We start from the raw sequence: 17,354 nt of genomic DNA, 5'->3' as shown, positions 1-17,354 counted from the left end.
GTGTTTGAAAAAACCATCTCTGTCACCTACAGGCTTTACTGAGCTGCATTCAAGTCATCAATAATTGGCCAGAAGAAGGCGTTTGGAGGTGTTATATGTCTCAGTGTGTTCCTGCTTCAGGAACAGCACGCCGTGTGTTTTACTTTGCGTAACATTGTACGTGACTGATTCAGAGACCCTCAGAGACTCGCAAACAGCCTCTTCTTCTCTCACAAAGATTCTCATTGTCCAGTCTTCCTCTCCTCTCACACAGACAGAATGTACCAGTATTGTTCCTCATTTCTGGCTCTTAAATTCTCACAAAGCACCATGGAAAATTCAGTACGATAACACCCTCTGAGCTACAGTTAGATGTTTTGGAAAATTTTCTTTTTCTTTGCTTTCTGGTGGAGAATTTGTTGAGAAGATAAATACCTCTCTCATGCCTGCACAGTAAATATGATGCTATGGCTAGCAGCGTGTTAGCTTAGCTTAACATAACAACTGTAACAAGGAGAAAACAGCTAGCCTGGCTCTGTCCAATGCTATCAGCACATCTAAAGTCAACTAATTAACCAATATAGCCAAAAAATTATGAGAGGTTATGTGCTGGACTGCTTCTTGGCACCAGCTAGAGCCAACTGGTGTACACAGCTGGTGATGCTGGGTTACTGGTATGAAGTGGAACAAGATAAAACATGTAAATATGTGAGCTTTAGATTTGTTAGTATAAGCTGATTTTCTGCTTTGCTTAGGACAGAGCCAGGCCTGATGTTGCTCTGCTTGCAGTTTTTATGCTAAGCTAAGATAAGCTAAGCTAACTGGCTGCACATTTACTGTGATATCAGTCTTTTCATCGAACAACTACCTGCGCCTCTAAAGCTGACTAACTGACAGGTAATACAAGCTTGATATTAAAGCCTGTAAATAAAAACAGAATGCAAACATTTGCAAATGAGCTGTTCACTGACCAGTGGCTTTGCAAAGTGTTCATGTAGTGATCTCCTTTATCCAATCATGTGTTCACAGTGATGAACCTCGCTCCATCCTCGCTTGTGAATGACTGAACCTTTCCAGGATGCCCCTTTCAAACCCAATCATGACACTCTCACCTGTTACAATGAACCTGTTTACCTGTGGAACGATCCAAACAGGTGTTTTTGGAGCGTTCCACATCCTTCCCAGTCTTTAGTTGCTCCTGTCCCAACGTGTTTGAAACATGTTGCAGCATCAAGTTGAGAATAAGCAGATATTTACACAAAGTTTTTGAGGTAAAACATAAAATATATTGTCTTTGTGCTGTTTTAAATTGAGTGTTTGTTGAGGAGGACGTTATCACCTTCTGTTTTATCCATGTTTTACAGAGTGCCCCAACCTTTCAGTCGGAAATCAAATTGAAAACTGACATCTTGTTGTTTTCCGAGGTTATGCGCCAGACTTCCTGGAGTCTCCACTGGTTGCCTGGCAACTGGTCCCCTCATAAAACGACTAATTGACTTTTTGAAACTCAGGTTTTGGTGTGGATTAACGAGCTATAGCTTAATTAGTCAGCTTTAGAGGTGCTGGTCGGCAGCTTTGGGAGGCCGAGCCAGGCTTTCCCCGTTCCCATTCTTTATGCTAAGCTAAGCTAACTAGCTGTTGTGGCTTTGTATTTATAGCACAGATATGACAGCCTTGAAAACTTTGATTGACAAGAGCTCTGAGGACAACAGTTTCTGTGTATGTATGTAAGCTAAAAAATCCAAATAAAAAAGCCAATTTTCTCTTTTAGTAGTCTTTTTGGTGTTGTGTTTTTTAACCTTTATGACACAGCAGAGGGTTCTGTGGTTTTTTCATTAGCTGATAAAAGCTTTTTAACCTCACAGTGTGTGTGTGTGTGTGTGTGCATACATGCGTGTGTGTTTCAGAGATACAGATCAGAAATGTAGGCGACCAAATTACGGCCTTTCTCCCTCCTTGTGGATCAGACAGCTGTGCAGCAGCTGTGCGTGCAAGTGTGAGAAAATGTGTGTGTCAGTTGGGAAGGGTTGGGGGGGGCGTTAGTGTGTGTGTGTCTGAGAGTGAAAGACAGAAAAGCAGCGTTGTAATTTACGCCGCACCTCCGACCCCACAGTTCTTGGCCGCCTGCGCCTCTGCTGAGGTTTGCTGACGTGAGAAAAAAAAAGGCAGCACATCAGACCTCCCACCGGCCCGAGAGAGGAAGGAGGTGGGAGTGAGGCGAAGGAGGAGCAAAATGATTAACGTGTTTGTTTTCACGTGTATGTCAACCACTGATTGACGTTAGGAGGAAAGAAACGGCGTCCGGACACTCAAACCAACGCATCGGTGAAAACCGTGAAAATAGACTGAGACTGAAAGTTCAGTCTTGACGTAAGAAACAGCAATTAACAAAGAAAACCTCGCCACAAACCCTGTTAAGGGAAATACTTACTGGTTTACCTCTTTGCTGAGAGTTAGGTGAGAAGATTGACACCACTCTCTTATTTGTCCTTTAAGTACAAGGCTATAGCCAGTTAGCCTAGCTTAGCATACACACTGGAAGCAGGGGGAAACAGCTAGCCTGGCTCTGACTAAAGGTCGCAAATAAACACGTTAAATCTAGTTTAATTCATATAAACTGGACTGTAAAAACGACAAACAGTGGTTTTATGAGGGGTTATGAGCCAGAGGTTCTGGTTCTGATTGTGTTTCCAGGCTAGCTTTTCCCCCTGTTTCCAGTCTTTGTGCTAAGCTAAGCTAACCAGCTGCAGGCTCCAGCTTCATATTTAGCAGAGGAGTGTTGTCAGTCTCATATAAGTCTTGGCAAATAAACTTATTTCCCAAAATGACTACCTATTCCTTGAAGCTGCTGTTCTGGAAATTTTGATACTAAAATAGTTTTTTAATTTCCATTCCCTGTTTGCTCATTCCAACACACACACACACACACACACACACACACACACACACACACACACACACACACACACACACACACACACGCTGGGTTGGGTAAAGCATCAACGCAGCAGCTTCATCAGGCTGAGGGGGGAACAAACACACTCTCCGACCGACGACTCCTCTCAAGACGAGCTCTCTCCATCCTGTTTTCTCTCTGCAGACCTCCACCCACACATACTCATGAGCCCTGTTTGTGCTGGGCGGACACGGAGATGTTTAAAGTTTGGTTTGAATGGGTTTGTCCTGCAGCTAACGAGTCTTTAGAGATTCGTGCACGAACTGTCAAATGGGAGAAGGCAGCCAGGCAGATTATGTGCATGTTTAGGAGGAAACAGCAGAGATTGAACCATGTTTGGGTGTAAGTGGGAGGATGTTTTGTTCTTGAAGTCATATGAAGAGTGAGCAGATGACTCCAGGGATGACTGTATGAACTGGAACAAAAAACACAGAGCACATGCTGAGATTCTGTTTGTGCAAATGTGAGACATATTAAATGATAAAAGACCAAAACCAACAACTGATTGAGTCAAGGATCAAGCACTTCCTTCAAAGCTAAAGCTCGATGTGACTTATTCCTCAGCACCATCGAGCTCCGCTGTTCCTCAGCTGGACTTTGAGTGAACTGGCTCTTGTTAAACACATCATCTTTACTCTGATTCACTCGAAGGCTTAAGCAGAATGCAGCTAATCCATTTCTTAAAACCACAATTACAGCTTGTTGTGAATCACTAGACACGTTGAGGGAATCACAGTTTTCTCCCATTTGTGGTAACATGTTATTTGCACCAGGTAGATCAGATCCTGGGTTCAGACTCCGGGCTCAGACGGGATTCCAGACCTTTATAGAGCTAACACCCTCGTGTCCTTTGACAATCTTAAGGAACATTTTGGAATCCCTCAAGCTCATTTGTTCAAATATAGTAATTTGCTCGAGGATTCAGTCACATCAGTGTCTTCCTTTAAGTATCACTGAAGAATTGGCAGCATCAGCCATAGCAGGGGTTTTTTGCAGAGGCGCGTGGACGGAGGACGTCACGCCAGTTCGCTTTCCTTCTTTAAGTCAGTCAAATCTGATTAGAAAACATAAAGACACTTTTTATGACTCCAGAATGTCCCTGAGAAAAATCATGCTTTCAAGTTTCCTTCAGTGATGGTTGTCTGTTGCAGCCACAGACGCACTGCTAACAGGAAGTGCTAGTAGCTAATTCAGCATGCTTTCTGTGGTGCAAGTTTGCCTTAAGGTTAACAAAGCCTGCAGCTCACTGACCCACAGAGTCAGACTGAAATGACATTCAGACAGATATTACAGGGCAGGAAGGGGAAAAGGCCTGTTATAAAGCATAAACATGATCCAGCAGAATGAGCGTAACCCCTGAAAACCTCAATAAATTCAATCCTAATATCCTAATATAAAATGTATAGATTTCACTTGGAAAAGAATAATTGACACATCTCTGTCCACATGGAAATCGCTGCACGAGCAGAGATTTGGATTCTCGGTCTGAGGACTCATCAAAGTCTTACTGCTCGACACTGGAAGAGGGTTTGTTGTCCATCTTCGAACGTTTGGATTAATGAGCTTGCTTCTTGCGTACGCAATCAAACAAAACAGGCCTGTCTTCCAGAAAATGAGGCTCCTTGTCCCTTTTTTCCTTCTTTCTCACTTCATATGCAGGCATGTACTTATGTATGCATTTATGCTTGTGGGTATGTTGTTTTTTTTTTGAGTAATTTATTTTCATTGTTATTAAAGAAGGAGCCCTGAGTGATGCAACAAACCCCTTTTCCAAGAAGTGATGCATCATGTTCAAATGCAACAAACAAAATCAATCAATACGGATAAATAAAAGTCCCAGTGATGCTGCATTCATCAATGTTTTGACAACATAACACCATCAATTTAATTTAAGGTGTTTCACATTTAATAATGGATTTTGGTCCATCAAAAGAGGAATTCATGTTTGAGTTTCCAAAATGTAATTAATTACAATATTGATGTATTTATAAATCTGAAACTCATTATTACTGTAACTGATGAGTTACTAGTGAAACTGTCCTGCACTCGATGTGGGTAGGAAATAAATAGGGACTATTCACAAACTCTGAACAGTGTGTGAGAGCGATGTGACAATTTATAGTCTGTTAGTGAGATAACACAGTGCTAAAAATAATGAAGAAAGACAGCAGAACATCAGCGTCTTCACACCAGAACACAGTGCAGCAGTGTTTCTGGTGGCTGATCAATTAATTTTGCAGCTCCTTGGTCATAAACCAAGTTTAGAACATAAAAGTCAAGGGATCACAAGTCAAATTTTTGAGACTAAAATTTCCTTTTTATCCCCGTTTTCTGTCACGGTAAAACACTCAAACAGGCGCGCACACACGTCTGGAGACTGGCTGCTAACGTGGCTACAAACTGCTGCTGCGCTGGGCGTCACGTCGCTTCACTGTCACAAACTCACAGCACATCTTCAGCTGGAACCAATGGGCTTGGCCGTGGACAGGAAGTATTAAAGTACTAATGCAGTGATGGTTTCGGTCTTTTATGACCACCCTGATCTTTTTAATGAAGGTGAGTTTGCACATACAGAGTTGACAGCAGAGGCCGGTTTAAATTTGTTCGTTTATTTGGAACCCTTCTCCAAATCACGTCTGTAATTTTTCCATTTCACAAAATATTTACAAAAAAAGATACTTTTATGTTGTTTTTTTTCTCTTTCAGTTGACTGCTGTAACGGCTCCTCTTCAGGACGATGACAGTTGCTTACATCTCACAGTCCAGTCTTTTAGAAAAAGTTCATGAAAAAAATTCTTCCACCCTTCTTTTCTTTCATACACTCGTTTTAAAACTGCATACATTTTCCCCCCATTGTTCTTCTTTTGAGTGCTTTAAAAAACTCTTCCTTGCATGCTTTCAGCTGCAAACAGGAAGCCAAGAGCTTGTGTGCTTATTGAGAGGAAGTGACATCTTTGCCCTGCAGGAAGTACAATTACAGCATCATCAGATCCTCCAGATGCTTGATTGGTTTGGTCTGTCCAGTCTTGCCTGTTTCTCTCAAATCAATGAGTCTCTCTAGACAAGCATGAAACCTACAGATGTACCAAATAACACAAAGTCATAGTAATTACTAAATGGAAACAGTCTTTGTCAGAAGAAGCTTTTCTGTCCTGTGGGAAGTCTGGTAGCAGGAAGGGAGTGCGAGGAATACGGACCAAATTCCCAAAACTCCAGGGTCGACCGGCCCTTCAGACGAAGCTCTAGTGTCCCTCTGTGGGTGAGCATCTGCTGTCCAGGCATAACAAGGCGTCCACAAGTGCATTGTGGGTGTTCCATGGAAGAGCGTTTTGTGTTCAAGCTGTACGATCCATCCCTGAACTCGGCAAAGAAAGGAAGAAGTGCCATGACGATAAAAATCAAGAGACACGAAGGGACCGCGGCCCCTCTTTAAAGGATCTATCAAACAAAATGAGCTGGGCAGAGAAAAATGTGACGCTAATAACATAAGGCAACTGACCTCAGTACAGCTGGAGGGGTGATTATATCAGAGAAACGTGAGGCGCTAACTGGAAAGGTCAACACTGCTCGGTATTCTCTCGTTTCCCTTTAGCGTCAGCGAGAAGCCGTGAGAAGATTTCCTAATTAAAGTTCATTTTCTATCAATCCGTCTCCTGCCCTATAAATTAAAAGATGCGCGTCACACCCTCCTCGGGCCTCTCCTGCTGCGTGTTTACGTGTAAAATGCTGAGCTAAGTTGTGCCAGAGTGAGCGGCTGTATGCATTTTACGTATAATACAGTACATGAAACACCGACGGAAAGGAACGAAAAGGAGAAAATAAAAACACAAAGAGATCAACCCTGCCCCCGAATGTGTCTACATCTGTGTGTGTGTGTGTGTGTGTGTGTGTATGTGTGTGGACTTAAATTTTAACATCTGAATGTGTGTGTAATATAACTGCATTGTGTTTTTCCGGTTAATAAAATCAGTAAAGGTGTGCTGTTTTGGTGCCTGTCTCTATATCCAAGTGTGTGTGTGTGTGTGTGTGTGTGTGTGTGTGTCTACTCTGTTAACTGGTGACATAGTGCTTTGTCGAGGGCTGCCCATATAGCCCATAAAAATCTGCATGTCTGTGTGTCTGTGAGGCGTCTATCCAGTCCCTCACTGCCAAGCCCTGCATGGACGGACCTCCAGAGGCCAGGCCGGGAGGAGGGGGGTAGTCCTGGGCGCTGACCCAGGGGAACGAGCCAGAGCGCGGGTACGGGGGATGGCTGCGGTGGCCCGACACCGAGGGCACTCCGGAGCAGTAGCAGTTATCCATCGTACACACCAGGATCTTCCGGCCTCCGTACTGAGGCAGCACGGCCTGCTGGGAGGAGTGCGAGGAGCTGCTGCCTCCGGGAGGAAAGTGCGAGGAGCCGAACACGGAGCCTGAATGGTGGTTGGTCAGAGAGCCGCTTCCGCTTCCTGTCCCGCCGCTCTCGCTGATGTGAGGCGGGCCGCAGGGGCCGAGAGGCTGCTGATTGGTGGACTGGCCTTCTCCGGAGGCGGAGCCGGAGCCCAGGTAGGGCTGCTTGGCTAACGATGAAGAGGAAGATGAGGAAGAAGAGGAGGAGTCCTTGAAACCCGGAGCGGCGTTTTTCCCGACGTTCCCGTTTCCCTCTGGGAAGGCAGTGGAATGTTTCCGTTTCTCTGCTCCAGAGCCGGAGCTCTGGCCGCTGGGATACGCAGGAACAGACTGCAGGAAGGTCGAGGGAGGGGTGAGGGGAGCTGAGCGAGAGGAGAGAAGGTGGGGAATAAGACGACAGACGTGGTAATTAAAAAAACACACCTGGTAAATGACGTGCGTGAGATCTTACCTTCCAGCGTTCTCTTCAAGCTCTTCTCTCTTTTTGAGATTTCAGAGAGGAACAGTTTAGAGTTTAGATTCCCCACTTTATAAGGAGGGAGAGTGCTGCCCACACATGCCTGAGACCTGCAACAAGTGCCAAGAGACACGCACGGTTCAAGATAAGACGTCAGCTTGGAGAAGTGTTACAGAGCCACGGGCTAAAAAGTAAAGCATTCATTTGAAAAGTGCTCTCACCTGTCAGTGAGGATTTTCACAGGCTTGGTGTTTTTCATGAAGCTCAGCTCCTCCGCCTTACTGAAGGCCGTGTGGATGGAGCTCAGCAGCTTCTGGGCCTCGTGGCGCTGCTCTCCCAGAGCCAAAACCTGGGCGGCGTTCTCCTGGCAGAAGCGAGCCTGAGCCCGGTCCAGAGCCTCCAGCGTCCGGCCGAGATCCTCCTCCAGGAGCTGGTGCATGCGCTGGTACTGCAGACGCACCTCCTCTTTCAGCTCACACACCCTGTCCTGCGGAGACACAAACATGGACACTGTGCAGAGGCTCTGAATATGTGCGTAGCTGCGTTCGCGCCCCGTCGAGCAGAGTGTGAGAACGTACCTCCACCACACACTTGTCAGAGTCGAGCTTGCAGAGCTGCTCCTCGATCTCCTGCACTCGCTCCTCCACGCGCTCCTGCTGCCTCAACAGGCTTTGCTGTGAGGAGAGAAAGAAAAGTCTTAAGCTTCAGGAAGTTTTGACCTCAGCTAGCCACTAGCACCCCCCCCCATCCCGCCCACGCCTGAGATATTAGAATCCGGGAGCCGGCTAATTTAGTCTCCATCTAACACACAATCCCTGTGGGGGAGGAGGGAGGGTGCGCTGTCATAGCAACCAACAGCTATTTTGCGTTTGCATTAGTGACAGAGGACAAACGCTGGGGGGGGCTGGGGGCAGCGAGCAGAGATAAATAAACGGGCATAGGGAGGCTGAAAAAGCTCCAGCGGCTCTCCTCCTCCTACTCCCCCCTCAGTGCACCTCTGCGTGCTTACTCTTTAAAAGATGTATTCACACAGCAGAGGCTGCCCTGTCAGCTACGCCGATGTTGTGGCAACAACACTTGTTATTTCTAGGATGACGATTGCACGTAAACAACAGCAGACGCACGCTCGGGCCAGACTCAGATGCCCATTCGGCTGAGCTTGCAGTCAGAGTAAATAATAAACAGAATTAAAGGCTCCATATGAGCTCAGCGCTCCTTTATGTTGCTCCCTGCATTGTGAAGTCTCACAGTAGGAATGTCATTGACACAGATTTGCTAATCCTTCATGTTATTAATATTTAATGTGAGATATGAATAATCCTCAATCAACATTTAATGAATGAGAAGCTCGCTGATAAGATGGCACAGAGCAAAACACTGTGGTGATGCCAATATGACCCAGATTCAAGCAAACCAGACGAAGAGCCTGCAGTCAGGCGTCCTCACAGCAGCACTCTGAGCTACATGCTAACGTCCGCATGCTCACAATGACAATGCTAATGTGCGCATGCTAAGCAGGTGTAACGTTTACCACATTCATCATCTTAGCATGATGTGTTAGCATTTGCTAATTAGCACAAAAGAATAGCAGGAAAAAAACAGTATTTTGTCAGTGGGGCTGTGAGCCTGCAGCAAATGATTATCTTCATTATTGATTAATCTGCCCATTAACCTGTCAATTCATCGATGAGTTTAGTCTTTAAAATGTCAAAAATGGGGAAAAAGGCCCTCTTAATTTCCCAGAAGATGAAATGATGAAATCTTCAAAAATTCCTGTTTTGACCAATTAACAGTCAAAACCAAAAGATGTTTTGTTGACTATCACAGACAAACAAAAGCAGCAAATCATCACATTTCAGACGCTGGAGAACATCAGCTCATTTATTTTCAGTTCATTTTCTGCATCGAAGCGGTTGAAAACGTGGGGGGGGGGGCCTGCATCATGTAATTAATCCCACAAATCAATAATCTGTTGTTTTGCACATGCTGAAGGTCTGTTCACCATCATCATCATCACTATCCATTCATTCTGACCAAACAGCAGCTGATTTTATCATTAGTGATCAGCTGCTGTCGAGCCTGGAATGAAAACCTGCACGCTCGTGGGTCTCTGTGGCACATGGTTGGAAACCACTGCCCTAGATATCTCTCTCTCTGTCTCACACACACACACACACACACACACACACACACACACACACACACACACACACACACACACACACACACACACACACACACACACACACACACACACACACACACACACACACACACACACACACACACACACACAGTTGGCATGTTGGATCCAGGACTGTGACCTGGTTGTGCTGATTGATTGAGTTAGGCTCCGAGCAGAAGCCAAGGGAAAAACAGGGTCGAAGGAGCCGAAGCTTCCCAGAGGGGGGTGGCAACTAAATGTATGGGATACCTTTGGGGAAGGGAGGGACGGAGGGGGTGGGTGGCGGTGGGTATGAAGTATAAAGAGGGGAGGGTGCTCTTTAGCTGTCATTTCACCACAGCGACTTCTCCATCAGAGCCACCAGAGCAGGAGAGCAGAGCCAGGGGGAAGGTCGGCCCTCGCCTGGAGTGGCTGGTGGATGGTGGGAGTGAGGTTGGGGGGTGGGTTCACCGTGGGTGGTGTGTGCATGCGGAGAGAGGGGGGGTCTACTCTGCATTCCTTGATTGCACTGAACATGGAGGATGTATTTGTAATCACGAGCATGAGGATAAAATATTGAAAACAAAGATTATGGATTAGGGTCGACAGAGCTAAAATCAATCGAGATTATTTTTCTGATATCTAAAAAAATGCAGTTTTATTGTGGAAATGATTTAGAAGAGGTGGCACCTCGTGTCTGCGATGATTTATTTAGTAGAAGAGGGCCCAAACAATAGCCCAGCTCCAGTGGATTTATCAGAATCTGCAGATATTTTGGTCAACATTTATCAAGAAATTGCTACAAATAAATGTAAATTATACAGTTTGAGGTAATTTAGAAACAGTGTCATTGCAGTCCAACAGATTCTGAGGCTGACATAACAAAACACAAACACTTTTGATTAGAGCTGATTAGTCGCTATATTGATTGACACAAAATTAATCAGCTACTATTTTAATCATCATTCGTTCATCAATTCCAGCTTCTCTAATGTCTGATTTGATGGTTTTCTTTGTCTTTCATCAGAGTAAACTGATTTTCTTTCTGGTTTTGGACTTGATGGTGCAAAAGATATGACATGAAGACATCACCACGGGACTGTGGGAAATGATATCAGCATTTTTCACAATTGTACAGAAAAAAAAAAGATTTATTGCAATCAGATTAACTGATGATTAAAACACTCGTTAGTTGCAGCCCGTCGTTGGTTTACGACTCAATACCTGCAAAACTAAATCCCCAGTTTTTGGTTGTGGTTGTGAGCATGTTAGCATGCACCCCTTCCCTGTAATGATGATACGGTTTCTAAAGCCTTGACCGCACATAAATGAATATTTCGCAGAACGTTTTCCTCTGTGTTTCGGCCTGCTTTGTGTAATGAGCATGTGTCTGAAACAACAATGCCTACCGGTTAGCTTAGGTTTGCTTAGCATGCTAGGCTGTGTGTCAGAAAGGTGTTAAATTACTTAATCAAAAAATTATTTGATGGTATCGTTTGTATTTTTAAGACACTACTGCCAAAGAAAAATAGGAATCTTCTTGTCTGGTATTTGAGGTGAAGATAAACATTGAGAGGTGAAAACCAACATTAATCAGGCTCTATCGCTCAGCCTGATGACAGATAATGCAGGAAAACCTTTAAACATGAAGGATTTTGGTAGTAGAGCTTTTAAATTCAGCCCAGGCCCCACCCAGCGGCCCTTCCTGCGCCCCAGGCGACCGATTAACTATACATAAAGCTGAGTCATAGCATTGGCCACAGGAAATACACCCAAGCATGACACAGTTGACACCTAACAGGGTGTAGGGTGAACTGCATGAGTCAGTCAGCCTTCATGGTTCTCCTTCTGACTGAACTGCCCCGTCACACTCCCCTTTGAAACTGAAAGAAAAGTGGGAGGAAAACCAATCCGGCCTCCTCTCAAACCAAGGACAGACCCCAGGAAGGGAAGAGGTTAATAAAAAACCCCAAGTAGACCGCAGAATCAAGTGACAAATCACTTTAATCCCCCTTCCCCTTGTCTCCACTCCCACCCCCGCTCACAACTGGCGATCCCTGAGCTAGGATGCACCTGTGCTGGGGAGATAAGGCCCTCTGAGGGCCCCTCATTGTTCCACCCTCGACTGCATTGTTTGTCATTCCAACAGATGAGAATGGAGGCTGGAGTGGATCACAAATGAAAATGCACAGGACTCTCGCACAGATGCTAAAAAAAAAAAAAACACACTCAAAATGCAATTGTTTCTGAAAATGGGAAATTCTGTTTTCGATTGAGTTACTGATCCTGTAAATACATAAAGGACTGAGAGCAGATCACCACAGCTTTGTCCCCTAAAGTCTCTCTAAGGCTCTTTCATATGGCAGGAAAGACATTAAAATATGCCCTTTGTTCTGCTGATGTTTGCTTGACAACTACAAAGTAAAAAATGAAAAAATGACCTCACTGTGATGCTGTTATGAATGCACAAAGCTGCACTCTGGTACTTGATGGGCACTTAGCCAACGCGTATTGATCACTGATGAATTGACAAATCCTTGCAAGCAGGGCCACATCTAACGACTACTTTCATTATGTATTAATCTGCCAATAACCTTCCCGTCCATCAGAGCTGACGCAGCCCAAAACCCAAAGATTCACTTTAATATCACAGATTATATTATTCACATTTGAGAAGCTGGAACCAGTGAATTTTTCCCATTTCAGCTTAGAAAATGACTGAAGCACTCGATCAGTTATCGTATTCCTTACAGATTCATCTTCTGTTGATCTAAAGTCAAACTGCAGGCTGTTGTTTGTGTGACTACGACCCTGAGCAGAAATAAGTGAATAAACAAGTATGCATGTTTATGTGTACAACATAAAACTCTCCTTACTCTGATGTCGTTGCGGCGCAGCTCCACGTCAGTGACGGCGTGGCCGTGGCTGGGGTGGCAGCGGGCGAAGCAGCAGTACTGACACACGGCCGTCTGCTCGGCCTCGCAGTGATACAGCCTGTACTCGTCGTGCTGCAGGCAGGTCCACGCCTTCACCGCCTCGGCCTCCACCAACAGGTGCCCGAGGGCTGAGCACGGCTGCTGCAGGTGCGTCTGGACGTGGGACTGGCAGCACGGGGCGTTGCAGCGCAAGCAGACCTTCACTGCAGGGAGCGGTGGGCCTCGGCGGCACAGGATGCACTGCAGCGCCGGCGTGGTGGCTTTCTCCACGCTCAGGGCGTTGTACTTCTCGACTATGTTGGACAGTTTGTGGTTCTTCTCCAGGCTGGGCTTCTGCGTGTAAGCATGATTGCACTCGGGGCAGCGGGCCAGCGAGGAGTCTTTGGCCCAGGCCTCGCTGATGCAGCCCCGGCAGAAGTTGTGCTTGCAGGGCAGCTGGATGGGATCTGAGAACACGTGCAGGCAGATGGGGCAGATGAGCTCCTCCTCAAAACAGTTCCTCCACGTCTCAGCCATGTCAGAGGCCATCATGCTGCGGGCAGGCATACACTAACCGTCCTCCACTTCCACCAGACCTCTAGGCCTCTGTCTGTCCGTCCTCGCAAAGAAACCTGACACTCTCAAAACAAGTCTTGAGAAAAAAAGATTAGAAAACAGGCCGCGGAGAGAAGATCAGCCCGTGTATTTCAACCCTCGGGACCACATCGGACGAGCCTCCCTGACAGACCTCGAGTATTGCTTATTGCTGCAGCATGAAGGCAAATTCCAGAAAATTGACCAGAGAAGGCTTCAGGCGAGGATGACAACACCTTGGTGATTTCAACACACACAGCAGGGGCTGACGTTATGCAGATTACAGTAAACGGTGCTTTCCTTCCTCTAGATCACTCTCTCTCTCACACGCACACACAGGGCCTGCCTTTACAGCTTCTGTGTGTTTATAGGCCTACAGGAAGCTAAAAAGCCTGCCAGTTACAGGTAAACCATGAAATGCAAACAAGGCACGGAGAACTGAACGTCTACACAATCACTGATACGACCATGAGGTGAATCGATCTCTGTATAGCGCATGAAAAGACACTTGATCCCTCTCTGCTGCCGATCGGGCCCTTACCTTCAGAGCTTCCTTCACTTCAGCCTCGGATTATGATCGACTGTGGACCAATTCATACCGACAAACCAAGCATGAAAGCCGTGAGAAAGGACCGCTCCGGTCCACACCCTGATTACCATTCACACACACACACACGCACACACACACAGCTTTTTAAACCTGAATCTGTTTTTATCAGGACGTCAAGGACGCTCGATCCCCTCAGCAATCCCAACGCAGCGCAATGCTTTTGTCCGCTGAATCATAAATAAGCATCCGAGGAGCCTCCACCTGCAATTTAATCACACGTACAACCAGCGACGGCTCGGCACAGGACGAGAAACGCTGTTTTCCACCTCAGACGAGCAGCACAGGTACCACCAGCCCTCCGCTTGGACATAAAAGCGACATTTCTATTTGATGAATAACCGCCTGCTATGTGGCACAGCTCGCATATCTGCACACAAGGCCTCGGCGTTCCTGCCAGGTTTCTGTCGACAACAAAGGCCTTATAATCTCATTAGACAGAAAATCACAGCCGGGCCATCATTTCGAGCCTGTTTACTGCATAGTTAATGGTTTTAATAGTCGAGTCCAGCTCCTGCGCACAAAACAAAGGGTTTCAGGATCCGCAGGAATGTTGGCTGCTGCTGCGGAGCCTTTTGCTTTCCCCCCTCCGACACATCTATCAAATATCTCCCTACCTAAAGATTATTATTATTGTTATTATTGTTATTATTATTTCTGTCCAGCTCCGGCCTCTTTTTCCTCTGGTCTCCACCTTATTCGCCTATGATCGCCTCAGCCTTTAGCCAACAACATATTTTTCTACTTCCTTATCTCGATTAAAATCGTGTAAATTACCTCAGACGTCACCTCACCATTTTCCACCATAGCACAGGTACAGATCAACACTAGATTGGCCCTATTTTCCGACGAGGACGGAGGCTGCTGGTGCGAGCTGTGGTCATTATCTTTAAAGAGCAGCCATATTTATATGTTTGACTGATAGAAATACAAAAATATACCCTGCTAATCTTAAAGGGGACGTCGCTTTTCTGTCCTTGTTAGGGGTAGCTGTCATCAGCCATCTTGCAAATCCTCATTTTAAAAAAAGGAGATATCCGCCGTGGAGAGGTTATTTCACCAAAGCTGCTTTTCGGTGGCTGACCTACACAGAAACATCAAAGTCCCGTCTTTAGAAAGGAAAAACACGCTTTTTTGTCGGGATTGTAGGTCCAAACGGAGCAGGCTCGACGTGGTTATTTTTTCGTGGACTTATCTGGTCGCTGTGTCCGGTGTGAGTCCGCTTCGTGGTTCATAAAAATCCAAGACGGTTGTGTATAATAATTGGTGTTTTCTCCCCCCTTTCTTTCTCTGTCTCTGTCGGTCAGCTTTAGAGAGAGCAGGAATGCAGGCGAGCTGGACTAGTCTCCAAAGCAGCGTCAAGGAAGCCAGCGGAACATCGCACTTCCGGTGTCGCTTTTCAAGATAAAACCAAGTTCCAGAGTGACAACTGAGGTCAAAGAGAATAATCTGGTTGTGAAACACTTAAGTACACATGCTGAATCATTTCTGAACACTAAAACATCCACCATACCTGCAACTAGAAAAATATATTTTATAGATTAAATACACATTTTTTCTAGATGACTATGTACTTACTCAAGTACTGCAGCCTACTGCAATACAACGTTGCTTGTACTTTACTTGAGTATCTCCGTTAAATTCAACTTTATACTCCACTACATGACAGAAGCAAGTATTGTTCTATGTCTGACAGCTTAGTTACGAGTTACTGTTCAGATTACAACATTTAATAGCCTCCCTGTCCAGCCAAAACTACGCATCTCAATATGATATGTTGTTGTACATTAAGCCGTGTATAAAATAGTTAAATGGTTTTACTGCAATACTTTAACTTTTCATATTTAGAGTGAATTTTGCTGATAATATAAACATATTTTTACTTAAGTAAGGGTTTGGATGTAGGAGTATTTTCAGTATGGTATTGGGTATTTGAGTAAAGACTGGTATTCTTCTTCCACTACTGCTGTTTTTTTAATGTGTACATATCATCATCATCATTATTGTCAAATATAAATGCAAGCACACCTATACTGTATATAGATGTGTATGCATGCATATACTGTACATAATCACCTACTGCATGTGCACAAAGTAGTACATTAATCATTCAGTGTTTATTCCAGGATGGTGTCGTTCATTCATGCTTCATATACACACATTTTTTTAGCTCTTTGCTCAGCCTTCATGTTCTTGTTTGTAGCTGTATGTTCACGTAACACTGAGAGCAACTTCAAACTGGAGTCAAATTCCTTGCATTTGTCCACATGGTTGGCCAATAAAGCTGATTCTGATTCTGATTATAGCTCAGCGTTACCCAACCAGGGCTGGGTGGGACTCACTCACAACAAGTTACAGTGACAGTGTTCATCGCAATGAAGAAACATGACACGCGGTGCAACAGTGTGGCTCGTGTATGTGTTGTTACTAGTTTTAAGGAACAATGGGCGACTACGGCATGTATATCTCATGTATATCTAAGTGTGGTATAGAGTTAGACTTTAACACCGTGTGTTCAAATCAAGAGTAGTTGAATATTTGCTGGCATGCAGGCAGAAAAGTGGAAGTAGATCACTACAAACATGGCTGCAGCCGTAGACTGGTCTCTGAAAACTAATCACACACCACGTACATTTGCAGTATTGAATTCTAGACTCTGGACTGTTTTAAGGGAAACAGTTACTTATTTGTGACTCCTATGTAACAAAAGTTTCACATCTACAAACAGACTGCATAACAGCCGCATTGTTCTGTTTTATATTGAAGGCCAATCACGGAGCTTCCTGTATGATTCAGGCTGTCTCCCGCTGACCTGACGCAGTTTCTCGGCAACATCAGCCACCCCCTCCTCCCCTCTCCTCCCTCCCCTCCCTCCCTCCTTCCGGATCAATGCTACAGCAGTCACGTGACCTGTCACACAACTGATGTGTGTCACGTTTTAACCGGGAGGAGCTGGGGGAAGAACTGGGGAGGAAGGGCAGGAAATCATACTTAAAAGGCTTACTGCATTTGTTAATGGCCTGGGCGCTCATGATGTTCCTCTGGGCAGCGCTGCATGTGTGTGTGTGTGTGTGTGTATGCATATGTGTGTGTTTCTGCAGGTTGGTGTTGCAGGAAAATATGACTGTAATATTCCTGTATTATTCCCTCAGACACTGAAGGTGCATTTCACATTACTGAGGTCAACACTAGATTAAAACTAGTCGGGATGGGGTCAATTTATAGTGGCAATGTTTTATATTTTCAATATTTTATTCTGAAATACATGAAATAACACACACTTAGGACAAACA

At 45.2% G+C, this 17,354-nt stretch overlaps 1 protein-coding gene across 1 annotated transcript; it reads right to left on the bottom strand.

Moving 5' to 3' along the window:
• Positions 1-5,523: 5,523 nt before the first annotated feature.
• Positions 5,524-15,409, bottom strand: trim8b (tripartite motif containing 8b). The gene is made up of 5 exons (XM_070990288.1): positions 12,822-15,409; positions 8,360-8,455; positions 8,003-8,268; positions 7,776-7,891; positions 5,524-7,686 (listed from the first exon to the last, which is right to left on the bottom strand). Exons 1-5 carry the CDS (start codon positions 13,425-13,427, stop codon positions 6,986-6,988), a joined length of 1,785 nt encoding a protein of 594 aa, XP_070846389.1. The 5' UTR covers positions 13,428-15,409; the 3' UTR covers positions 5,524-6,985.
• Positions 15,410-17,354: the final 1,945 nt, after the last annotated feature.

Source organism: Chaetodon trifascialis, chromosome 21 (genome assembly GCF_039877785.1).
Source record: "Chaetodon trifascialis isolate fChaTrf1 chromosome 21, fChaTrf1.hap1, whole genome shotgun sequence".
Lineage (NCBI taxonomy): Eukaryota > Metazoa > Chordata > Actinopteri > Chaetodontiformes > Chaetodontidae > Chaetodon > Chaetodon trifascialis.
Note: the sequence above shows the minus strand (reverse complement) of the source record. Positions and strands in the feature narration are given on the sequence as shown.

Bases quoted from the DNA above. Each gene is read 5' to 3' on its own strand.
- trim8b (XM_070990288.1), bottom strand. From the start codon at position 13,427: ATGCCTGCCCGCAGCATGATGGCCTCTGACATGGCTGAGACGTGGAGG. The intron at 8,456-12,821 runs GTAAGGAGAGTT...CTCTCCTCACAG, and splicing joins TGCGCCGCAACGACATCAGA to CAAAGCCTGTTGAGGCAGCA. The intron at 7,892-8,002 runs GTGAGAGCACTT...CACTTGTTGCAG, and splicing joins GTGAAAATCCTCACTGACAG to GTCTCAGGCATGTGTGGGCA.